Source organism: Pagrus major, chromosome 5 (assembly GCF_040436345.1).
Source record: "Pagrus major chromosome 5, Pma_NU_1.0".
In the NCBI taxonomy this organism is placed as follows: Eukaryota; Metazoa; Chordata; class Actinopteri; order Spariformes; family Sparidae; genus Pagrus; species Pagrus major.
This window is the reverse complement of record NC_133219.1, coordinates 26,086,987-26,113,154: the sequence shown is the minus strand read 5'-3', so window position 1 is coordinate 26,113,154 and position 26,168 is coordinate 26,086,987. Positions and strand designations below refer to the sequence as shown.

Here is a 26,168-nt window from a genome sequence, read left to right as displayed (position 1 = left end):
TAACCCGAAAACAATAGCACCTGTCTGTTACAAACAAAATAATAATTACCAATCAATGTTGTGAAATAAAGTTTTCAGGTATCAAAGGAAGGGATCATAGTAATTCACTGTGACGTAACAGTGCCATGAGCCAATTTGATCTCTCTGTAATAGTGCTTTAAACAAAAGGTTAACAACAATGCTCTTGTTGTATAAGAGATTAGTTGTGTTATGATTATGGATAAAGACCAAGAACACGGACCAAGAAATACTCTTAGAGTAGTACATACACAACTAGGACATGGTACAACACTTTCTCCACAAAAAACATTCAGTATGCAAGTAAAATTTTAACATGTTTAATAATTTTTTCATTTAATGGTTTGAGTCTTAACTCAATGGCTTACAATATTAACAGGAAATCTAGACTTTCTAACAATCTATATGTAAACATTTTGACCAGTTATACCTGACTTTACTGTAAGAAGTAATAACAGACATTGTTGTGAATTCAATATGCAGGTTTACAATATAAAAAAGTAATCAATACCATATAGACCTCTACCAAATTATAAATTATATTTATCTGAAAGAGATTTAGAGAGTAAATCACTTCAGCTGATCAAAAATACAAAGATACACTACTTGTCCTAAACATGTCTTCTCACATCTTCATCGTTGTTCTTAATACTGCTGTTGGCCCTCAATCAGGTCCACTTTGTTTGAAAGTTCATCAAGTGAACACAAGGTCAAGGAAATAGAATTCAAAAGTGCAGTTGCAATGTTGACCAGTTCATCATGACACTGGGTATTCATAAAAATGCACCACTATAAATCAACAGATTCAAAGTTTAGATTCAGATATAACTTATTGTTTAAAGTACAAATGAGACAAAAGATTATAGTAGCTTTCCAAACAACTGAAAATAATATAAATATAGATATAAAGCAGATATTTATCTCACATAATAATCAAACATTTTAAATCTTATATCAAATTCAAACTGGATCTTCCAAGCAAAAGGATATGTTTTCGGCTCAGCTCCTGAATAGTTGACTGTACTTTCTTCTGGAAAACAATCTGAGCTTCACACATGCACGCATCTTGAGTTATTTCACCTCTCATTTCCTCTGAAAGAATGACAGAAATGTGGACAAAGCAAGTCAAAGCAGTGATGTTTTACCATGTTAAGTGTAACCACTTTGCAATACTCATTTGTCTACATTTGGCTACTTGTTTTGAGAAGATTTCAAAATCTTTTGAGTTGATACTGATTGAACATTTTGGAGCTTATAATAGGTCAGGTGTTTTTTTGATTGAAAAACATAGGGATATTGGATATTGATCAATCAATATAGCAGAGATTAGGTATAATCATGATTTTTCTTTGGTGAGTGAGTGAGAAACATGTTTAAAAAATCACTTCAACTAGTAAATCAACCGTGGAGTGCCTTGTTACTGAGGGCAGGTGTGGTGTAGCTTTGAAGAGGATAAATGTTAATAATTGTTTGAGCAAATACCATCATATACATAAAGTACCAATTCACTGAAAAAGGTACGATCACAATAGATGACAGGAAAATCAATTACATCCATTTTTGGGGGGGGTCCCTAACTCGAACTGAAGTTTTCAGTGGGCTCAAAGCACACTTCCATTGCCTCATACAGTCTCTCAATTCTTAAGCCAGCAGAGCAGCACATGTTATTGCCTATAAACTGTGCTGTAAATTGATGGATCAGTAGAAGTATTGCTTGTTGTTGGATACAGAAGCTTTGGTTTCAGTCAACTGCAGACTTCTCCACAACTAAAAAGAATTCAAAAGGACAGACAAATTAAAGTTAACACATTGCAACCCTAAATCTGTAGACACATGTAGGCAAAGCCCCCATCAGTGCCATAGGCTGGACCAAACTCCAACCTGGAGCACTGAAATGGAGTGCACTGAAATAAACGTGTGAGCATTTAGTATATTAATGAAGAGCTTTTCAACCATTGACTGCTGAAGTGATCGAGGGTTGAATGTAGCTATTGAATGTACCCATGAAACGTTACTTAGAAATGTAATATCTTTTAATTTTTTCCAAAGAAACTGGTGTGAAATGATTAACTGCTGCTCTTGATTCATTTCCACTATAGTGACAAGTTTTTTTTCCTCAATTTCGCCATTATATATTCTGGTTGTTGTAACCAATGTATTATATTTAAAATCTTGGTGGTGGAGCACAAAATTTGGTTGCCAGATTCGTCTTTATCCGGTGTTGAAGCCATGCCACTACAGATGGCTGAAGCAAAATCTTACCGGGCAAAATACGAGCTAAATTCTTTCAAGAAGGAGCTGTTTGATGAAGAGCTGCAGGCAACAGGCTGTACACCTCCAACTTTTCAGAGACTTACAACTCCTTTTCCCTCATTAATGTTATCAGGTTATCTGTTATGAGTTGAAATCCAAACATCCAGACATATTGCCAAACAGGCACGCTTGCTTTTCGCTTTGACAACAAATTGTCTGCCATCGCCTTGTCAGTCAGCTCTCCTAACCCTCTCGACGCTAGAAGTTAAATGTGACTCCTGTTGTGCTGCTGCTCTGTTGCTGGCCCCGCTGCTTCACGGAGTAGACACCTCCGGTCACAGCGCCCGTCATTGGACTATTGATTTATTAAAAGTAAAATGATGGTCGGGTGGTGGCCAAGTAATGTAATGTTAATGTTAAAACTAATGTGCATACAGATGTATAGGCCTACTTCTGTTTGCATTTCTTTTCTTGTACAAGACAACTCACAAGTCAACAACATAAGAGGGTACAGGAACAAATCCCTTCAAAACATGGACAATCTCGATACTCAATACACAATTACCATCATTTATGTTGAAAAAAATCCAGATCCTTACGTGAGCATGTTTTCTGGTCGGCATTCAACACATATCCCACTCGGCATTTGCAGTTGTATGAATCACCATTGTTGATACAAATATGCTGGCAGTCATGTCCTTGCGCACATGCATCTGAACCTGGAATGAGACCATACAGGTGCCTTAGCAGCTCTTGTTGCATGATTCTTAAGAGCTAGTATGGACAAAACATCTTGAAGTACTGCACCAATGTTTAATGAAAGGAAGAACTTTCTTACGTGAGCATGTTTTCTGATCCATGTTCAACACAAATCCAACTCGACACTTGCAAATGTAAGAGTTGCCATTGTTGACACAGATGTGTTGGCAGTCATGTCCCTGGGCACATGCATCTGAACCTGAACCTGAAAAGAAAAGCTCACAACTCAATGACTTATACATGATATCAAATGCAATAATTTGGCCTTTTGCAGAGCCTTTGGTCACAGTTCCCTTTAAAAGCTTCTTCGCAAGAGCTGCAGTGTGTCGACAAAACTTCCCTACAAGCCCTATTCTCCATTTGTACCTTTTGGTGCTCTGATGAACCATGCTTTGAAGCTCCAAATGTGGGACTTTGTGGAATATCTGAGAAGCTAGATCACACTACAGACACCAAATATGCATACTGAAACAAATCAGGTGCTTACGTGTGCATGTTTTCTGGTCTGCATTCAATACATATCCCACATGGCACTTGCAGATATATGAGTCATCACTGTTGACACAACTGTGCTGGCAATCATGTCCCTGGGCACATACATCCAATCCTGAAAAGAAACACTTCCACATCTGACTTAGCCTAACACGATCAGTCAAGAAGCTCTTGACCTGTTAAGAATCTCCCGACTGGCCTCTCACCAGTTCATGAAATCTATGATCATGTATTCAAATGCATCAGTCAGAGCTTGCTTGCAATAAGATTAATGATTCCAAAACCATAACATAACTCATTAGAGGTGACATGAAGTGATACTGACTGTGTAAAAAGTGGCTTATCCCTGTTGAGATAAGCGCCAATCAGCCAATCCTTTTAAAAAAAAAAAATCTTTGCAGTTTCACTACTGAAAATAACTAATTCTAAGGCATTCTAATACACTGTACCAAAAAGGAGACATCATACTTTTTAGAAAGGTCCAAGTTCTTACGTGAGCATGTTTTCTGGTCTGGATTCAACACATATCCAAGTGGACACTTGCAGACAAACGATTTGTCAGTGCTGACACAAATATGTTGACAGTCATGTCCCTGGGCACATATATCTGAACCTGAAAAGAAACATTTCCACATCTAAAAGGCTCCATTTACATCAATCAAATAGTCCTTAGAAAGTCAAACCTCAGACTCGAAATTCTTTCAGCTTCTTACGTGAGCATGTTTTCTTGTCTTGATTCAAAATATATCCCACTGGACAACTGCAGATGTACGAGTCACCACTGTTTAAACAAATATGCTGGCAATCATGTCCAATGGCACATGGATCAGCACCTGAAAAGAAACACATCCACAAAAACCCAACATGTTGTACTTTGGTATGCACTTAAAACTTGGACTTTCAGTCTTACATGAGCATGTTTTCTGATCTGCATTCAACACATATCCTTCATGTCACTAACCTGACGTGCCAGATGGTTTGTTACATAGAACCATTTGGGAGGTTGCCCTTAGAAACTGTTTGGAAAAGGGAAGGCACTTTCCAAAAATACTTGGCAGGTGATTGGACGAACCATCTGTTTATCACTGTCTATCTCAGGCGGACTCAAACCAATCAGAACAACAGTAAAGAAGTGCTACCAGCAGAGCCAGTTGGTTAATCAAACTCTTGCTGAAGCCAGTTGGAAGAAGTGCAGAAACATATTTTCCATTTAGAGAGGCCTTATTACTATACACTTGTGATATAACTGATGCTATGGCAGCATCTATGCTAACCTCTTGAGGAGCCACCATTGTAATCTCCAAATTACCAGTTGCTTCTCTTGCTGGTCGTCACATCTAAACCAGTATAATTTTAACGTCCTTGATTTAAACCACGCTCGTTGCTGTTAGTAGTTCCTCATAGGGCACTGTTTTGTCAAGCGAAATATAGCCGAACACTATTGTGGGTTTCCCCCGGACCTGGTTGTATGTAACACACTTCCTGTTTCTGGAGTAAACATGTTTGCAAGGTACTGGCTTGTCCTCCATCTCATCTTTGTTAACATTAAGTCTGATTGTTAACATAACAGGCACTGATTGGTTCAACCACTGTTCGGTCACAATTGCATAGCTTGAAGCCTGGCAACATGGGGGGAACAACATGATCTCACAAATCCAGCTGCCTTGCAAGGTATTCATGACACATGCAGAGGAACGAAACGCCGTTTTAGACACACCTTGCAATCCACAGGATCTGCCACCAACTCCCTTGGTGTCAAACACCTCCATAAATCCCTACAGGCACTGTGTCCATGCCTCGATGGATTAGAGCAAAGTCCAATCCACGGTGGGGTCTCCGTGCTTAATTAGTTTGGGATCTGGGGAATTTGTAGGCCAGATCAATGCCTTGATCCATTTGTCATGTTCCTCATTTTTGTGGTGTGGCAGGGAGCATTGTCCTGCTATGGGGCCACTGCCATCCGGAAGTGGCATTGCCAAGAGGGTGTGTACTTGGTCTGCAACATTGTTTGGGTGGTTGGTGTGTGTTGAAGTGGCATCCAATTGTCAGTTGCTTTACTGTTGTGGCTTGTTACAGTCATTGACTGTGTAAAATAGTGGACAGAGCCACTATAATGTCACCCATAGGTTTCTGAGGGGCCAGAATGAAGCTCAAAGCGGGTGGTACCTTCCGTCGCCATCTTGGCAGTGCCTGACTCTGCCTAACTCCGGCCTAATCAAAAATGAGAAATGAGGTGGAGCATGGGGGGCACTGAAGCAAACCGAGGAAGTTAAACACGCCCATTGAGCTAGAAGCTACCAAAGTAGCTAACCCCTAAATTCCACCAGATCCGTGTTCGGTCTGGCTCCGCTCCATCACGGCTCCGCCCGTTCAATCTAGTCTATGTGTTTACTTCCACTGGCTCTGCTGCATTGCGTATCTGCTCCATTGCAGCTCCGAATTCAGCCGGATTCAGCACAGAACAGACAGGAAGTCAGACACCGAAGCAACAACATAATATCCGGTTAATATTCATAATAAAACATTCCGTGGTGACGTCAGCACAAAAATCTCAAAAAAGAGACAAATCCAAGCACTTCTTCTAATCCTTCGGTTGGGAACACTTGTGTTTATAACACATACATATAACTGCAGTCGCACGTGATAACGTAATTATCGTGGGAACTCCTCGGTCTCGCAAATCCCGCTGTCCTGCAGTGCTGGACTCAAAACGCAGCCAGTGGGGGTTGCCGGACGACGGCGCGAAACCGTACCGGAGCTGTTCCGCAATGGACATGCATCCAGTGGAATTCTAGAGTAACACTAACAAACTATCTGTTGTCACACACAAAGATGAGCAAATTTCGCCTCACGTAACCCACGTGAGTTCATTTACCACAAACAGCCAGACTACCTTTTACATTAGCAGTATGGTAGCAAGAAACAACTTGAACCGAGGGTGTTTGTGTTTGATTTGAGCAAAGTCATACTCACCAGATACTCATTTATTTCTATCAAATAAGAAAGATATAGTACATTACAGTGGATTTCAGCACCTCCACGGCTCATTATGTCAGGCAAAGTGAAGATAAATCCAGTTTTTAATCCCAAAAGTTTAAAAAACAAATTCTGTACTCTCCTCAACAGTTCCAGCTGCTGTCCACCTGTTAATGCTAACCACTCATTAATCCAAATCACCAGCCTCTGTCCCTCCACTCCAGTCTTTTAGTCCAATTAACTACACAGAAATTATGTGTCCCATATCTGAATTAAAGTGTTCGAAAAGGCATCAACACCATAAATATGGCCGAGAAATCAAGATCAGTCACTGTAATTAGCTGAAATGAAGCAAAGCAGACAGCTCAGGCCACGCACCTATTAATGCAGAACTTTAAGCCTTAGTATATAACTAAAATTAGTGATTCATTCCCCCGTACAGTTGTCATGAAGGGGGAAATTAGGTATTAAGACCAACACCATGTTTTGTACCAGGCTGGAAACATGTTTATTTCTGCTGTAAAATTGGACACTTAATATGGGCTCTTATGGGGAGTGACTCGGTTTTGGAGCCAGCCTCAAGTGGTCATTTGAGGGACTGCACTGCAATGCTTCATTTTTCAGCACCGGAGATTGGCGTTGGTTACAGTTTATATTAGTCTTGGCTATGAGCATCAGTCCCAGTCTGTGTTTAAAATTAATTCAATTCCGACGACAGTACTAAAGTACAACTTAAATTAGCTTATATCCATTATGTGTTGGGGGTTACTGGCTAACGCCTCCAGAGAAGGATATCTGCAGGATTTAGTCATGCATCCAACTAATGGATTTTGAGGGAAACCTGAGACACAGCACCACAACATGCATATAAAATGTATAGGTAAAATTCAAATTTCTTACGTGAGCACGTTTTCTGGTCTGCATTCAACATATATCCCTCATGACACATGCAAAGATGGGAATCACCATTTTTGACACAAATATGCTGGCAGTCATGTCCCTGGGCACATGTATCCGAACCTGAAAAGAGACACTTTCACAGCTAACATCCTCATCTCACATAGTCTAACACTAGTTAATTCATCTTTGGCGTGTAAGTGGTGCTTATGAAGAGTCTTCAGTAATAAGAAATTCCATAGGCAGTATCTGTTGTGTGAGATGTGCAGGTAAGAAATGCATTGAGCTGCCTACACATGGGCTAATATTGCAATGTGGTGGAAAACCTGACACTTTGTACAAGAACATGCATATCAAGCTGATGTTATTAAATCTAAAAGAAAAAAATAATAAATTCAGGTTGTTACATGTTTGTTTACAAGCTTACAAGCTTACAAGCATGTTTTATGGTCTGTATTCAACACATATCCCTCTCGACACCTGCAAAGGTTAGAATGACCATTTCTGACAAAAATATGTTGGCAGTCATGTCCCTGGGTACATGCATGTGATCCTGAAAAGAGACACTTTCACGGCTTCAATCCCCATCTAAATTCCTCTGTGAAGCTTATGATTGGCCAAAATTAATTGAAATGTATAAACGCCATGGTCAAATGCTCAGTGCCTCTTTCTGCATTTAATCAAGTATATACAATGATAACAACAGAGATAGTGCTTAACGGCAGACAGTATACTAGGACATGCATATCAAATCTTATCATAGAACCCAAGTTCTTACGTGAGCATGTTTTCTGGTCTGTATTCAAGACATATCCCACTCGACACTTGCAGGTGTATGAGTCACCATTGCTGACACAAATATGTTGGCAGTCATGTCCCTGAGAACATGTATCTGAACCTGAGAAGAGACATTTACACTGGTAACTGACATGTAACAGACAACACCAATCAAGTTACAGATTACGTCATCATGACCATGCACTCCGTACTGTAGGTGCAAGAGTCCAAGTCTCCCTACTTCCTGCTCTTTCAAAGTTATTTCAAAACTAACTTCCCAATAATTCAGAACAACCTACAAGAGCTGATATGTGTGTGTGCACAGCACAGGGCTTCACCAACTGTTGCTGTTTAAATTAAATGTTTGGAGCAGCAAACACCAATACTGCAAGTATTTGTATGATTGGATTTTCTGACATTTAGTCAAGTAAATAACAGACTTAGAGGGAAACCAAAGACACTGCACCCTGACATGCATATGAAGGGAAAATACCGGTTCTTACGTGAGCACGTTTTCTGGTCTGCATTCAATATATATCCCTCATGGCACTTACAAATGTATGAATCACCACTTGTGACACAAATATGCTGGCAGTCATGTCCCTGGTCACATGTATCCGAACCTGAAAAGAGACACTTCCACAGCTAACACTTAGACCATCAGGACAGAACAAGCATACATTTTCAATAGCTGTGACCAGGTAAACCAAGTGTTCATGTATTCAAAGCATGCAACCTCATAAAAATGGCGAAATGGTGTGTGTGTATGTGTGTGAGTCTTTCTAAAAAAGTTTGGTCCTGTTACGTGAAAAAGTTTTGTGCCATTTTGTCATAAGCCTGGGCTGTCTGAGCCTCTGACTGGCCATTGTTCCCTTTACTATTATGTTAACTGTAGTCACATGCTCCATTCATATTTCTGTAACAATCAGTCTCCTAAGTCTCTGAGTTACTCAGTTCAACTGTGCCCCTAAACAAGTCTTTGTCACTCACAATTACAGTATGTTTTGTGCAGAAAATCCAGAAAAACCTAGCAATAAAGCACTACAGTGTCATTTACTAGAGACAATGTACTAAGGCATGCATATCAAATGTCATAAGGCATTTTTCTTTTTGAACACAGAGGCTTGACACATATCCCAAATGACATTTGCCGATGAAAGCATCATTAGTGTTAAAACAAATATGCCGGCAGTCATGTCTCTGGACACATACTGTTTATCTAAATATAAAAAGAGACACTTCTACGTGTAACTGACTACAGTTGAACTCACCAACCATTTGTTGTACCCTACTCAAGGCAGGACCATGGCAATAGTAGCTGATCACTGCCTGTATGAATTCAAGCTAAACTAAACACTTGCTTAATACAAGGATAAAGTCTACCTGAAAATTCCAGGTTCTTAGGAGAGCATGTTTTCTGGTCTGCATTCAAAACATATCCCATTCGGCATTTGCAGATGTATGAATCATCAGCACTGACACAAATATGCTGGCAGTCATGTCCCTGGGAACATGAATCAAAACCTGAAAAAAACAAAACTCCAATATCTGACATGAAGCCCTTACTGAACGTATTATAGTCCCTCAGCAGTTATGATCAGTATATGACGGACACAAAGTCATTCAAAACACAGGAACCGACCAAAGACAGACGACAAATCTATGAAAAATTCCTAGTTCTTGCATGAGTATGTTTTCTAGTCTGCATTTATCACATATTCCTCATGACATTTGTGAATGTACAAGTCATCATAGCTGACACAAATAATGTATGTTGGCATGTCATGTCCTTGGGCACATATATCTGAACCTTAAAAGAAACATCTAACCATAAAGTCTAACTAATTTGCTTGTCCTCTTGGCCGTCTGCTTAATAGGAGGCAACCTAGGCCTAGGGCGTGGGTCTAGAAACCTTTGAATAGGGGGGCCATGGGGGACAGATTCAAAGAATGAGGGCAAATTTGGGAAATTTGTAATCATGTGTTGAGTAGGCTGTCAGACAGTCAGTGAATGTCCCACACCATGGTACTAGTCAGCTTTCATTGATGACTTTTCAGCTGACTGAGGACATTGTATAGGCCACAGAGCTCTTTGGTGAGAGAATTCACTCTAATTGGCTGTTCAGCCTAGCAAATCAGTGCACAAGGAGAGCAAGGGAAAGCGAAAGGGAAAGGCCCATAAGCCTGTCACTGTAGTATCCATGATTTCACCCATTTAGTGCCGTTTCTCCTTATTTTTCGCTTCCACCTCTTCACCACTTCCAATTTCGCATTTTATCAGACATATTCATGAGAAGAAGTGGCAAGAGTGGTGTGAAAATAACGCTACTTAATCTTAACGGTTTGTATATCCGCATCCTGAGTCTTCCAGTTTCCCTTTTTGAATGTTAAAGACAGACTACCGCCACCTGGTGGTATGAAGAGTTATTTCCCCTCACGCAGCAAAGAATGTACAAGCTAGTTGGACCGCCTGCTGTTATCTTTCCGGTGTGTTCAAGTGCAGCTTTTTGGCCAAGATGCAGGCAGCGTAAGGCGGCGCAACAGCCAGTCTTTGTCGCAGCTATTGCTTTGATGTCAGATTGGTGTATTTAGGCCCTAACAGGCCAAAGACCTATCACATTCTTAGTCTGGTAGGGGGTTCACAGACACCCCCTGGAATGTGACTGGCCGCCCCTGGCCAACAAAGGTAGGTCGGAGTTTGTCCCAACTTTTTGACATCTGTCCAAGTCGTTCAAGTCTTGACCCTGTCCTAAGGCATTCATGACAACCAATCTATTCATCTCAAAAAATAAAAATAAAATGTGTTAAGAAAACGTATGATCTTACGTGAGCATGTTTTCTGGTCTGCATTCAACACATATCCCACTCGACACTTGCAGGTGTATGAGACACCGTTGTTGGTACAAATGTGCTGGCAGTCATGTTCCTGGGCGCATGCATTTGAACCTGAAAAGAGACACTTCCACATTACTGACATATTCTAGGGTTTCAAAAACTGATTCAAAGGCAAGTTCTGGAATTAATAAGGTATGGCTTTATCTGTGTATAAAGTATATCTTTAGGATATGTAAGTCACATTTAATCTAAAAGTATGTGTATCATTTAGATTTGATCATTTTTGTGGACCTTCTGAGTGGCCAACATTACTTTTGTCCCTCATGTCCTGCTCACTTAATTTGTGCTGAATAGTGTCTGCCCTAATCTATTTAGGCAACCCAAAACAATTAGTAACAAGAGATGGTATGCAGTGTCCCCACAGAACAAAATACCAAACAATCCCCAAAGGGAGCTTCAAAAGCTTATGAACTTGGAATTCCAAGGTTTAAAATTACAATTTCTACCTTAAATAATACTTCTTCCATGCAATCCCATATCAGTGCTTAAGCAAGATTCCACCGTATAACATTTAGCTATGTTCAATCATTTTCAGCATTAGTCTCCAGATAGTCAATCATGCAAAAACACAACATTTTGTGACACTGGGGCATTAAACAAAAACATTAAGACAAAGATAAAGATTCTTACGTGAGCATGTTTTCTTGTCTGGGTTCAAGACATAGCCCACGCGACACTTGCAGTCGTATGAATTTCCATTGTTGACACAAATGTGCTGGCAATTGTGTCCCTGTGCACATGGATCCAAACCTGAAAAGAAACACTCTAATGTCTGATTGGCTTAAGCCCAGTGAAATCAACAATTCTGTGTTATGCTTTTGTGTTAGTAAGATGTAAGTATGTACTGTTGTACTGTAGAATTGTGCAATTCTGTAATTCTACAGAGCCACATGCAGATTAGTTGGCTTGATCTCTGTGCTTAACTATCCAACAAAATATTCCATGCAGTTCAGAACATGCAAACACACAATCTACACTCTGTCATAATAATTGCATGTCTTTAGTAGTGCCACATTGTTGTGGATGGACAGAAGCTGGTCAAAGTGAAACACAGAGGTTGGTTGAACTCACTTCTCAGGTTCAAGCTGTCATTCAAAACACAAACAAACAACTTTTGAATTTGCATGACTGAAGATCAGTCATGATTTTCATCACAGTGTGCAATAAGTTCACCAAGGCGAAACTTGTACAATTAGCACGGTTAACTTTAGCAGTTACCTTACTAGTTTGGATGGTACCAAAGGTTGAAAAGAGAGATTAATCTATATCTTTAAATCCATTTTTTAAAAGGCCATTATAGGATTATTTAAGATGAAATACTGCTGCGCAACCTTGCAAAAACTTTTGCGTTACCTTGCCATAACTTTTTGACCATGGCTGTAGCTACACTCTCAGCATTGGGTTGAGGTATGTTTGAGCTTGCAGCTGGGGCTGTGTTGCTTGAACATAATTATTTCTTTTATATCAAAATATACCACAGAATTTCAAGGACAGCCTCACCACAATATTCAGCCAGCCTTTCTCTACCGATCAGAGGGAATGCAAAATGTATTGTGAGGTAACACAACATATTGCAAGGAACTGCAACAGGACAACAAGACATTTTGCACAAAAACACAGAACTTATTGTGAGGGTATGCAAAAGTAGTTCAGACAAAAATCCCCACTGTGACTTTCAGGGGGCCCTTACAATATTTCAAAGTGAAACCTTTATTTTGAAACCCTCCTAGTTCATTTTCCAAGTTTTGATATCACCCATACGTATCAAGGCAATTAGTGGTTGGGCTGGATCAAGCAGTCCTGTAGCATACTGTATTGTAGCTAAATATGTCAAATAATTCATTTTTTTCATAAATTATTTTAACAGTTTGACGTATACAGTAGATTCCTGGAATCATGGCGTGGGCAACAGGAACTTGTTAGGTTGCCTTTGCATTATTTAACAAATTAGATATAAAATATTAACTATTAAGCGTTAAAGGTGGTGGTAGGCAGAGCTAGGCTAGCTGTTTCCCCCTATTTCCATTATTTATGCTGTGTTAAGTCAACTGGCTGCTGCCTCCAGTGTCATTTTGAACATACAGTATAGTACATTAACAGACAGATATGAGAGTGGTATAAGTCTTCTGATCCAACTGTCTGCAATAAAGAAAACAAGTGTATTTCCCAAATTATTCATTCAAATGCGTCTAGGGTCTTTCTATTCTAGAATATGTAAAGATAAGATAATCGTTATGCAAATTTGTGAAATCAAAAGCCAATATAAGCAATTATAAAAAAAATGTTTTCTAAAAAAGAAATCTTTAAATCTTAAAGTTTTCACTCAACACATTTTCGTAGAATTCAGCACAAGCTACTTTAGTTTTTTGCTGTGCAGAATGTCTGGCCGTTAATGTTCTGTCAGAGATAGCAAAAGCCCAAATTGTGAACCTAGGCAGCTTAGCACGTCTTCAGGTAACTGAGCAGGGCACTCAGCCTACGGCACAAGATGCAGCGTAAGGTGCAATGAGCAGTGCGATCCCTATGAAAAGTAAGGGCAGCATCATGTTAGGTTTCAACCATTTTAAAGTGTTGTAGATTTTAATATGGATTGGTAGATCATCCAGTGAGGTTTTTCTTCTTTTTTAGGTCGGTTAGTATATAACTTTTTAATTTTTTTTAATGGTGACTGCATTAACCATTTGCATGGTAACAGTTAGTGAACACCTTAAGTGCAATAAATAATTATTTACATTGCCCTTGTTCTTACGACAAAAGAAGAAGACCAGTGACTTTAGAATGGAGATTCCCTCTAAGGTGCTGCCCATATGATCGCAGGTGAAACTGAAAGGATGGATCTGACATACCGTTGTTTCCTTTTTCATCATTTTCATTATTTATTCCGTCTTTTCTGCCATCTAGGCCTAGTCCATTATCATCAATTCCGCCATCTAATGGAATATCTGCACTCCCATCATCATCATCCTTACCACACAAGGTTTCCCTAAATTTGGAAGTGAGCTTCTCTATGACGCCATAGGTCTCCACATAGAAGACATGCTCATCATGTGGCTGGCTGGCCATGAGGCGGAGGGACATCATATCAGCTCTGTCTACTCCCACTGCATAGATCTCGATCCCAGATGCCCGAGCTGCTGCTGATACATCCTCTACCTTATCCTGGGGCCTCCCATCTGTCACTATGATGGCTACTTTGGCAATGTTCATGGAGCTAACTCGGGCCCCAGCCTCGGCAGTGAAAGCTTTCTCCACGGCAGTCTTGATGGCCATGCCTGTCATGGTGCCCGATGCGAGGGGCTCAATTCGAGCAAGAGCCTGCTTCAGGGCAGATTTGTCAAAATACGTCTTCAGGAGAAACTCAATCTGCACTGTGCTGGCATAATTGACCAGGCCGACTCGTGTGGCATCTGAGCCAATCTCCAAGCTGTCCACCGTGTCTTGCAGGAACTCCTTGGCCTTCTCAAATTCAGCAGGGCGTACACTGCGGGAGCTGTCTATGATGAAGACCAAGTCAATTGGACGATTTCTGCAGTTGGACCTTGTTGCTGTAAAACAAAATGATGCTTTGAATGAATCAAAAGTGTATTTTTCTATGTTTTTGGATTGAAGATACAATACTACAACTCTCAAAATACTTTAAAGACATAATTTGTAAAATAAATTAAAACATGAAGCATATGACACTTGTAGTAACCAGGAATGACTGTCCCAGCTCTACATCAGCCTTAAAGAGTTAAATGAGAAAATGTTAGTTATGGTTTAAGTTAAGTACCTGCGACAGTTCTGATGGATGCAGGAGAGCCACTCGAGTCTCGAGCAGGCTGCCAGGACACAAATGGTGCAGCTTTGTGTTGCAGCTGTGAGAGCGGCTGGTGATGGGAGGGCCAATAGCGATAAAACCTGGAATTAGTGCCACCAGCTTTATCAAGGGAGACAGAATAGGCAGAGGGGGAAGCAGTAGAGCAGTGGTTACTTTGGTTTTAGTCAAGCAAAATGAGATGCAGCATGACAGGCATGCATACATGATTATTAGCCTAGTCACACTTTTTCAAGGTGAATATCACAGAAGGGAAAAGAGTATGCATTGCATGCTTTTTGGTCTGTTGAAGACATATATACAGTATCCTGTAACTAATGTCACTGGTATGCACACTTATGTTGCAGTTATTTTGCATACTTCGTGCTGTACAGCTGGTCAAAAACTTTTTACAAATAACTAAATATAATTTGATATAATATATTTATAGAATTAATTTGATATTGATATTTCACTTATGACTGTGGAGAATAACAAGGTCTTTTTAATTTAGCCCCAGTAAGTGCCTCTCATGTATCAGATAGAGATAAGAATCCCATTTTTTAAAATTATTTCCCAATGATCTTTGAAAATCCCCGAAGTTTGTTCAACAACAGTTACTGCTCAAAAGGATCTTTTTTTTATCTATCTATATGAAAAGGTAATCCATAACACTTAATAATAACCATCATTAATAAAAGGTACATTTATAATTAATTAAACTTGAGTTAATAGTTATTTCAGCATTGATAAACAATGAAATGTTTTACCTCATTACAACTAATATAAGACACAGTGAGTAAGTAACATTTCAGTGAGATATCAAGACTTGTTTTTAGACATCGCATCTTATTCAAGAAATCATAACCAGGGAATTTTCACTTGTTCTACTGGCAGATTTTTAATTTTTTTAATTTTTACTTATTACAACCAAAAAAACAAAACAAAACAAAAAGAAAGAAAGAATACCCCATATTGTAGTCTATTATTTATTTTTAATGACATTTGTTCCCATCTGGATAGGAAAAAATAGGCAAGGTGGTAAATAAAGGGGATAGTAGGCTAATCTGTTTTACCTTTTGATTTTGTTAATTTGGTTAGAATAGATTTAGTCTTCAACATCTTTAGAACACCGTTTTAACAACAGACATGGCAGGTTATTTATGCGTAGCTTTGTGACTGGGATGTAGGCTGCTGTTAACATAAGGGGCATGAACTCTAATGGTGACTTAGTCAAATTGTGTACTTTTCACCAAATTTTACACAACGACACAAGAGGGTTATTGCGCGCATCCACAGCAGGTGGATGGATATTGTTAACGAACATTTAAAACACAAAACATCTGCCAACCAACCTCCACTGTCCGCTCTCCGTGCTTCTTGCCTCAGGTGGTTGTTTGCACCTGGTCGGGCTCCCTGCTGCTGCTGGAAGCCTCGCGGTGTGTGAACCCCCAGCTGGACCTCTTGAAAAGATTCAGCACTCGGTACTTCATCAGAGGTTTGTTCAATAGATTTGATATTTTCAAAGCGATGATAGACCCTCGGAGGGACTTGCGGGGACACTCGTGGGATTAAAGGACTAATAGAGTGAATCTTGCGGTTGAGTGACCCGAACTGTGGGGAAGTTCCCAGAGTTCCCGATGCCAGGATGCCAATGAAACAGAGCAGTCCCCACGTTGATGAAGGCATGTTGGCTGCGCACAGTTGTTTTCAGTCCGCCCTTCGGTTCACTACCACAGCTGACTGTGGCCTATTTATATGAGCTGGTCCACGGCCCACAAGGCGTGGGGAACAAGAGGGTCCAATCCAGAGATATGTGGAGTAAGGAAGGGAAGGAGAGCACAGGGAGGGTGGGTTCAGGTGGTGACTTTTGTTTTTCTGAAGTCAAATCACTTAATTTGCCCAGGATTTCTAGGACTTCATTACATTTTGAAGTGACATTCACAATAATTTGTATTATTATATGTAGCCTATGTATTTAGGACATTTCACATACAATATGCTACATCAACACAATTACTGTGTCAACCAGTGGCGCCGCCAGAATTCAATTTCAAAGTACGCACAGAAACGGCAAATACAACAAATGGAAAAATACTTTTTAAAGACAAAATCTAATGTTTTCAGTATCAGTGAAATAACAGATTGCAGCGCCCACATGATCTGTGAGACTGTGGTTATTCTGACACGAGTTAAATGGCTGCTGTGTGGAAAACCACGCTGTGGTCCGTAATCGCGGTGCAGACGAGTGACCAGAGGAGAGAAAAAAGAGAACGATATGACGCGACTGTAGCCGCCATGATATGACGACGTCGCCCCCGCTGAGGAGGAACTATGAAGAACTCAGCTGTGATGGGAAAGCACCTAAACTGAGTCGAGTAGAGCCGAGCTGTATTGTGTAGTGGAGAAGGGGCAACACACGCTATGCGCAATTGCGCACACACGTGCGATCGTCCTCTCAGTGCGGCTGCGTCTCTCCAGGTCACTGTGTGAGAGAAAGAAAAGCTCTGACTTGCTTGGGCAGACGTTGTTTGGTGTCACCCGCTGATTTGCATAATTTAAATATCTAGCCCGCCGAACCTTCCAATCCGGCCCGCGACTGAGTTCTAATAGTTTACGTAGGCTACTGTATTTCTCTGTCACTGTGTGCGCCTGCAATGCACTGGGACAAGGAAACACGCTCACGTTTGTGTGTGCCTGTGAGCCCCTGCACTGAGATAAGGAAACGCCCGGTACCCAAATCACCATGAGCGAATGTTTGGGGAGCCGGCTGGACTGCAGGGTTTTCCCTGCCTGTCTGCAAAGACCATGGGTGATTTTGGCCGCCGCCTTGGTTCAACCGTGTGTGCATCATGTATGGGGCCGTTCAGATGAAGCGTCTTTTGCGCGCGCTCAAACCCATTCAATGTAGACGTTTTCACCTTCAAAAAAATTACGCACAAGTGCGTACAGGATTCCGGCTGGCGGCGCCAATGGTGTCAACATCTATGTTCATATAATGTCACATATGTAGGCTGTATAAAGAAATATGTATTTATATATGTATATATTTTTAGAAGATATAAATATTGCTTACATTCAGTATTTTCAGAAATTGAACAGATTACCTTTTTTATAGTAGCTTCAATTGAGTTGAATGTTTAAGCTGAGTGATTCCAAATGTCCATCGACAGTAATCTACACTGTTTTATATTTTGTTATAAGCATAACAATTCTGGCCCCTGCTGACATAATAAACACTAACAAGAAATGGCCCTTGAGCTTGACACTTTCCTGGAGTTTTTGACTGTATCACACTTTATTCATCAGCAGATGGACTTTGCTTAGTTGTCATGGAACACATCTATAGTATAATCTGCATATTACTGTAGCTATGGTAAATTATCAAATTACCATATGTGAACTAAAACATAGACCTGTCTATATCATGGCACAAGATACAGAGTGAGTATAGTCGACATGTAGCATGCTGCCCTCTAATGGACTGTAATGCAAACTGTGCCACAGTGTTTCTTTTTAGGGGTCACTAGCCTGAATGAGCCCCACTGCACAATTGAAAAAACTGCTTCCTGCCTTGTCTGAAGACATGACATCATGAAGACCATGAATTACTCCTCTTGTATAAGCAAGTCACGCAAGTGTTTTGCATTAAATGACAGGTTCCGTCTGACAATGCAAATTATTCTGAGTTCCCATAAGAGGAAGTTATATTTAGGATGTGTCCAGGAGCCAGATCATTCTGTAGAGAGAGGAATAAAGGCATGCATGTGTTTACCCCTGTGTATCCACAATGTTCTTGCTAAAGGTATTTGTCAGTATCCTTAGTGTATTTTGCCCGTGTTCAGGGGAGAATGGCCTTCTGCATGCAAACTCACCAGGGGACATAATCATTGGAGGACTTTTTCCCATTCACAAACAAACCAATAGGAGCACAACACAAGGACCTCTCTCCTGTAGTGGGTAAGTATGACCTCATTTGAATTAATCGATTAACATGACCACAATTTATTTGAATCATTTCATAAATTTCATCTGCCCTCTGTCAATTTTTGAAGGTATGATTTGCGAGGGTTCCTACAAACTCAAGTGATGATATACACTCTCAGAGAAATAAACTGGCGCACACCAAGGGCTCTACCCAACTTCACTCTTGGATATGACATCTATGACACTTGTGGAGATGTCAGCTTTGCCATAGGAGCGACGCTCCAGCTGCTAAAGAACCAATCAGACCCTCAGATGTGTTTAGTACCTGCAAACTTTCAATCTGTTCTACCTGAACCCAAAACAAAGGCAGTGATTGGTGAAAGGTATTCTGAAGTGTCAGTAGCTGTTGCACGAGTTGTTGCTCTGTCATCAGTTGCTCAGGTTTGTCTTCTTTGTACTTGATACGGTCCCATTTCCTAAGGTTGAAAATGCAAAACATTATGAATTCCTTTGCGTAGTTTGATGCCAATGATGAGATTATGACAGAATTCCTATCTAAATCTAAGATTCTGTAACATGTAACATAACAATTGTTATTTAAACTTAAATGCATTACTCTTGAAAACTGCATTCAGAGTTATTTCAACATGATTTATTCCTGTTTGTTACAGATTAGCTATGGATCGACTAGTGAGCAGCTTAGCAGGAAGTTGAAGTTCCCCACTTTTCTGCGAACAGTATCCAGTGATGAACATCAGACAAAGGCCATTGCTGAGCTGGTGAGGAAGTTTAACTGGACAACAGTTGCAATAGTGGGAAGTGATGATGAGTACGGGAAGTATGGCAGTGATCGCCTCGTGGACAATCTCAAGAACATCTGCATTGAATTCATCAACATCCTGCCAGGTTACTTCTCCCAGAATATTTCCCAAGCCCATAAGTGGCTGGATAAGCTGGTGTACAATATCAATAAATCCTCTGCCGAGGCTGTCATCATGTTCACCAAGGACACCAATGTTAATGTCATCATGGAAGCAGCTATTAAACACAACCTAAACCGAACTTGGATTGCAGGTGATTCATGGTCCACCTCTTCACTGGTCTCCACACTGCCTGGCATTGAGAAAGCTGGAGAGGTTTTTGGATTCATCTCCAAGAGGAATGAGGTGCCTAATTTTAAAGACTATGTCATGTCAGCGTTCAATGGAACCACTAATGACATTCTGGATCATCACCTGATTCATTATCCACTTTGTTCTGTTCAGTCTGATGAGAACAGAGAAAATAACTGCTCGCTAGCGGACAGCAAACAGGGGTCCAAACAATGTCTGGACCTAAGCTGCTTGGCTGAGCACATTGACCAGGATGAATCATACAATATCTACTTAGCTGTTCAAGTCATTGTTGAAAGTCTCAGACGCTTGCTGAAGTGTGACAACCGCAAGTGTAAACGTAACAACCAGTTTACAGCCTCTGAGGTACTGTAAAGTTATCGAGCTGACATGTTTTTCATTGTTTGATGTGTGTCTTTAAAGGAGCAATTTGTAAGATATGGCCAGAATTTTAGTTTTAAAACAATCAAAAAATGTACATTATTAACAGAGTGTGAAGAATCAACAGTGCTTTATATCAAAGACGTCTGTATACTGTGTTGCAGAGATCTCTACTTAAGTTAGCATGATAACCAGCTAGCCTGTCCTGTCTCATTGTCTCATAATACCACTGTGCAGCCCTACACGCTATTTTCACCCGTTGCTTCTCTCCTGCTGCACGCCTCTCCCCTCCCCGCCTGCTGTCTCTTGTCTGCCCTGAAGTCATACTCATGGTCAGAGCTGCCATACTTCATCCCCTGTTATCAAACTGACCTCCATTGGTCTTGGAAGCTGTGTTCAATCCCAGTTCGGTGTCCAGTTGTGTCCAGTCTTAGATCAGGCAGCCAAATCCAGTTGAGCTGGGCCTCGCTGCCTGTGGTGATCCCCTGTGATCGAGGTCCTGATATAGACAAACTCTAGAGCCACTGGCTCCTCATCTAACTGAGACATGAGCTAATCAGTTAACAGTAGCTAGCCAAGGACATTACATTAAAACCTGTACACAGCGTTGGAGACGGAACCCCATTCATTCCTATAAAAGTTGCTCAGTGGCGAATTAAGCCAAAATGGTTCGACTTCCTGGCTGAAATTACCCAGATCTTCCGTGTTGTGTGGTCCATACTATGTGGGCACTACAGACTTCTGCTGACCAAGCCGGCTAACTTCCAGTTTAGTGCCCAGCTAATTTGAAGAGAGATAAAATGATTTAATCTTGTGGCTCTTCTAGACTTTCCTAATTTTATTGGACCAAATGGCTCAAATAATGATAGTGAAATTAGTCATTTTGCCGTGGTTATGACACTCAAAAAAATTTATCCACCATTTCACAGCAGCTTCTTTCACAATATAAGCTTACGGAAAAAAGACTTCTTGGGCCCCAGTGCATCACGTGATGTTGTATTTACACAGTTTGGTAATAAAATAAAAGTTGGCTTCAAAGCCTGACACTCTTCGTAGGGGCTTGTAACTAGCTACGGCCAAGGGCAGCTAGCAAGAGCAGCAGTTGTTAGTTACTCTGTTGATATGCTGCCCCCTATTTTCTGGAGCTATCTTCGAACATATACATATTCTACAAATAACACCTTTTAAGCAATAGTTTGAAACTTTAGGAAATATACTTCCCTCCCTTGCAGAGCTCGATGAGAAGATCGATACCTATCTCATATCTGTCTGGTAAATATAAGAGTACAGCTAGCAGCTGGTTAGCGTACCCTAGCATAAAGTCTGGAAAGAAGGAAAACAGCAAGTCTGGCTCTCCCCAAAGTTAAGAAAATACGCCTACCAGCACCTCCAAAGCTGACTAATAAACAGGTTATATCATGTTTGTTTAATCTGTACAAAAACCAATGTGTACAGATTTCCTGTTAATGCTCCTGGCCAAGAATGCTCCAGCAGATAATTCACTGTAAAACATACATTAAGATTTTTGTATGGATTAAACAAATGAGATATAATGTGTTAATTCATGAGCTTTAGGGGTGCTGGTAGGCATATTTTGTTGGTGAAGGTTCTCAGTCATCCAGGTCATGGTAGTTCTAAGTGCTATATTGTGGGCAACTGGACTTGTTTCAGTTTCTTGAAGATGTTTCACCTCTCATCCTAGAGGCTTCTTCAGTTCTAACTAACTGGTGAGGAGTTGCAAGCTTCAAACCCTGTGTGGGTGTGAACCCTCACAGAGTTGTTGGGGTTGCATGTGAACTCTGAGTTTCAGAGTCATTAGGGTCACACGTGAGTCTTGACCCAACCAGCATTCATGCAGGTCATTAGGGTAAGATGGGTCCAGGTGCGAATGGGTGTTAAGCTGTCTGGGGAGGGATCTCAGGACAGCATTGTAAATGGATGATAAGTAGTAGTGTCGTAGGTCACCTCCTCTGTTTAACGATGGTCATTCCAGTTTGACCTAGTTGGATTATTTCACACCTCTTTCAAACCATCTGTCTTCTGTGGCCAAGATGTGTACATTGCTGTCCTGGAAGGAATGCCCTTCTCCTTCAGATGTAAGTGGACAGCAGAGTCTTGACCTGAGGAGCTTGCTCTCCTGTGTTGTGCCATTCGCTTATGGAGGGGTTGTTTGGTGTCCCACATGTACAAATCTGTGCAGTCCTGGCTGCATTGAACAGCATAAACTACATTACTCTGCTTTTGCCTGGGTGTTTTGTCCTTAGGGTGGACAAGCTTCTGCCTCAGTGTGTTACTGGATTTGAAATGAACAGGGATATGATGTTTATTGAGTTTTTTTAAAGCAACGTAATGTAGTTTATGCTGTTCAATGCAGCCAGGACTGCACAGATTTGTACATTGGGGAAGCAAAGAACCCCTCCATAAGTGAATGGCACAACACAGGAGAGCCAGCTCCTCAGGTCAAGACTCTGTTGTCCACTTACGTCTGAAGGAGTAGGACATTCCTTCCAGGACAGCAATGTACACATCTTGGCCAGAGAAGACAGCTGGTTTGAAAGATGTGTGAAATAATCCATCTAAGTCAAACTGGAACGACCATCGTTGAACAGAGGAGGTGGCCTATGACACTACTTGTCACCCACTTACAATGCTGTCCTGAGTTCCCTCCCCAGACAGCTTAACTCCCAATCACACCTGGACCCACCTAGCCCCAACGACCCACATGAATGCCAGTTGGGTCAACAACTCACATGCAACCCTAACGACTCTAAAAGTCAGCGTTCACATGTGAACTTAATGATTCTGTGAGGGTTCACACCTATACAGTGTATAAAGTCTGCAACTCCCCAGTTAGAACTGAAGAAGCCTCTATAGCTATAGCCTCTGTAGCACTTAGAAGTAGGCAGATTTTGTAAGTAGTTTGACAAAGCTGGGCTAGCTGTTTCCCCCCTATTTCCAGTCCTTATGCTAAGCTAGGTTAACTGACTGCCGGCTGTAGCCTCATAATTACTGGAAAGGTAAGTATATTTAGTGTAGTAAGTGTATTTAAAAAGAAAGTCAAACTCTTCTTATAAACCAACAAAAACGACATTGTCCTCTTTTGGTCTCTTTTGGTATATGGAAGTATTACTGTTGTATGATTTGTTGTTTCACTATTCGTAGAGGCAATAACAAAAAAATTCCTTGTTTATATTCGTCTTCACAGCTTCTTACAGAAATCAAGAAAGTCAACTTCACAGTGAACACTACGCGTATATTTTTCAACTCTAATGGAGACCCCAGTTTAGGATATGATATTTTGTACTGGAACATGACTGAATCCAAACAGGGCACACGCATAAAAACTATTGGAGAATACTGGCCGAATGGAAAAATCAAAATCCCAGATGATCTTGTTAGTGATAAGAGTACACGGATGGTAAGATCAAAATTTCATTGGATATTTAATTCCCAAAAATAATTAATCATGTCGAACTGACTATGTCTTGTCTTTCAAAGGTAACTGCTTACAACTGCTCGAAAACATGTAAATCTGGGCAGATGTTGAAGCAGCAAAGCAGAAAGTGCTGCCATGATTGTGTGCCATGTGCAGAGGGAGAGTTTTCTGCAGGAAATGGTAAATGTTTCATTATTTATCTCAACCAAAATGATAATGGCTGCATGTGACTTTTACATGTAATTTTAATCATTTGAAAATCTGTATATAATGTATAATGGTACACAGTTTAAATCTAAAGTTAAGATGATTTAATTTGTGTGTGTGCGTGCATGTGTGCGTGTGTGTGCATGCGTGTGTGCCTGTGAGTGTGTGAATTGCCACCTTGAGGAACTGTGAACTCAACCCTGATATTGTGATAATATGGTTTGGCTTGGTACTTCCTCATTTATGTTAAACAAAAGGCTCTCTATGTAAGTGTTTCTCATGAACATTTTCAAAGGGACGTATTCTTCATGATCGATACATTCCTTGAGCAGAAAATGTGCAATTTTTTTGTTTACTTATACAGGTGACAAGTGTGAATCCTGTGGGCAAAAGGAGTATTCATCTCTACAGAGGAATACGTGTTTTAAGAAAACTCCTGAATTCCTGGACTGGTCAGATCCCTTCATTATCATTTTAAGTTGCTTGCAAGTCTTGGGAATAATTATTACCATTGTGTTTGCTATTTTGTTTGCAATATACCGTAGAACTCCAGTTGTGAAGGCTGTTGGAGGTTACTTGTGTTTCTTGGAGCTTTTTTCCTTGCTGGTCTGTTTCTGCCTTGCATTTAGCTTCATAGGAAAGCCCACTGCGGCTTCCTGCATGTTAGGCCTGCCTGTCTTCGGCATTGCCTTTTCCCTCTGCATCTCTTGCATTCTGGCCAACCTGCTCCAAATCTTAGTGGGCTTCAACTTTGACCCGAAGATAAGGTCGTGGATAAAGAAGCTCAATCAGCCGGCGGCTGTGGTGATCATCATCTCTGGGATCCAGTTGGCTCTATGTGTGCCATGGCTGTACTTTCACCGTCCATTTCCTTCTGAAAGGATATTAAAAAGGACCATCCTGCTGCAGTGTCACAAAGGCTCAGACAAGCTCTTCATTGCCACATTAGTCTACAATGCTTTCTGGGCCCTAAGTTGTTTCCTGTTTGCATTCAAAGGTAAACAGTTGCCAGATTTGTACAAAAATGCAAGTTTAATCACCACCAGCATGCTGCTTTTTTTAATCATTTGGATCCTCTTTATTCCGATTTATATCAGTTTGTTTGGGAGGTACAAACGAGCCATTGAGAGTGCAGCCATCCTCATTTCTAGCTACAGCATCCTCTGCTGTCACTTGGCCCCAAAGTGTTACATTATAATGTTCAGGAAAGAGATTAATAATGAGAATGCCATTACTGAGTACATCAGGAAGCATTTTGAGCAGAAAAACTTGACTGTGGTGAAATCATAAGCCCTTTTACAGACAGATCACACAATACTGCCATAAAGAAGAGCCGTCACCATGCCTGCTTTGATTTTTTACACTGACCCAAACAACAGCAGGACGTTGCTGCCCTAGTGTGTGATGTTAGATAGCATGTTAGCAAAAGAGGCATGACATGTAACACTACAGCGTTGGTGTCTAGATAGTCTGATTTACCGGCTGTAGACTGTTGGCATAAGCCTGCCACTAGGTGCCTATTTCAGGCAGCATTCCCCTCTTCCATCTTTTATCTGTGTGTTACTATTTTCAAAATCCCCATCGCGAGTGAAACCACAAAACAACTTCTGAGCTAGTAAACAATATGGTTGAAGAAGGAGAGTTCGCCTTTCCACATGCAAAACAACATGCATGAGGGGAGGCATGACCCGTTGCACCATCTTGGGTTTGGCACAAGAAAAAGAAATATAGCATGTAAATTACTGAGCTTTAGTTAGGCTTGTAGGCAGTTTTTGTTGCCTTTGGCAGAACCTCGCTAGCTGCTTCTAGAATGCTAAGCTAAGCTAACTGGCTACCTTTGTATTTGACAGAGGGTGTGTTCCAAAACGCATGATTTTACTTTTTAACTTTTAGTACATACTGTAGCTGCCCTTACAAAGTACATACAAGTTGCATACAGTATGCATACAACTGGAACATACTACTTCCTCATGACAGTGTACCTTGAACTTTGACCCTCTTGCTTCTACATACATCTCAGCCTTTGCGTGACATTTTGGAGTACAAAGAAAAGATAATGCGTTGTCACCTGTAATTGCTGCATCTGTCATTCTGTCAAATCAGCTGTCATGTGTAAGACACATGATTTCTGTCTTGTCACAAGACATTCACAGTAGTTCTTGCTATTTGTACCGTGCTTAGAAGTTCTAACAGCTGTGTTGTTACATTTATCTTTACTGCCATTACTACCACTGGTAATAAAT

At 40.7% G+C, this 26,168-nt stretch overlaps 2 protein-coding genes across 2 annotated transcripts; one reads left to right on the top strand and one right to left on the bottom strand.

The window, feature by feature from the left end:
• Positions 1 to 663: 663 nt before the first annotated feature.
• LOC140995678 (uncharacterized) lies at positions 664 to 16,551 on the bottom strand. Its single transcript, XM_073465757.1, has 9 exons — positions 16,218 to 16,551; positions 14,839 to 14,985; positions 13,913 to 14,611; positions 11,697 to 11,816; positions 8,174 to 8,293; positions 3,518 to 3,637; positions 3,110 to 3,235; positions 1,009 to 1,110; positions 664 to 716 (listed from the first exon to the last, which is right to left on the bottom strand). Exons 1-9 carry the CDS (start codon positions 16,549 to 16,551, stop codon positions 664 to 666), a joined length of 1,821 nt encoding a protein of 606 aa, XP_073321858.1.
• Positions 16,552 to 17,165: 614 nt separating this feature from the next.
• On the top strand, positions 17,166 to 25,215 carry LOC140995677 (G-protein coupled receptor family C group 6 member A-like). Its single transcript, XM_073465756.1, has 7 exons — positions 17,166 to 17,253; positions 18,708 to 18,822; positions 18,918 to 19,230; positions 19,461 to 20,267; positions 23,488 to 23,700; positions 23,781 to 23,898; positions 24,290 to 25,215. The coding sequence occupies exons 1-7, from the start codon at positions 17,166 to 17,168 to the stop codon at positions 25,213 to 25,215; spliced, it is 2,580 nt and encodes an 859-aa protein (XP_073321857.1).
• The last annotated feature ends 953 nt before the right edge of the window (positions 25,216 to 26,168 follow it).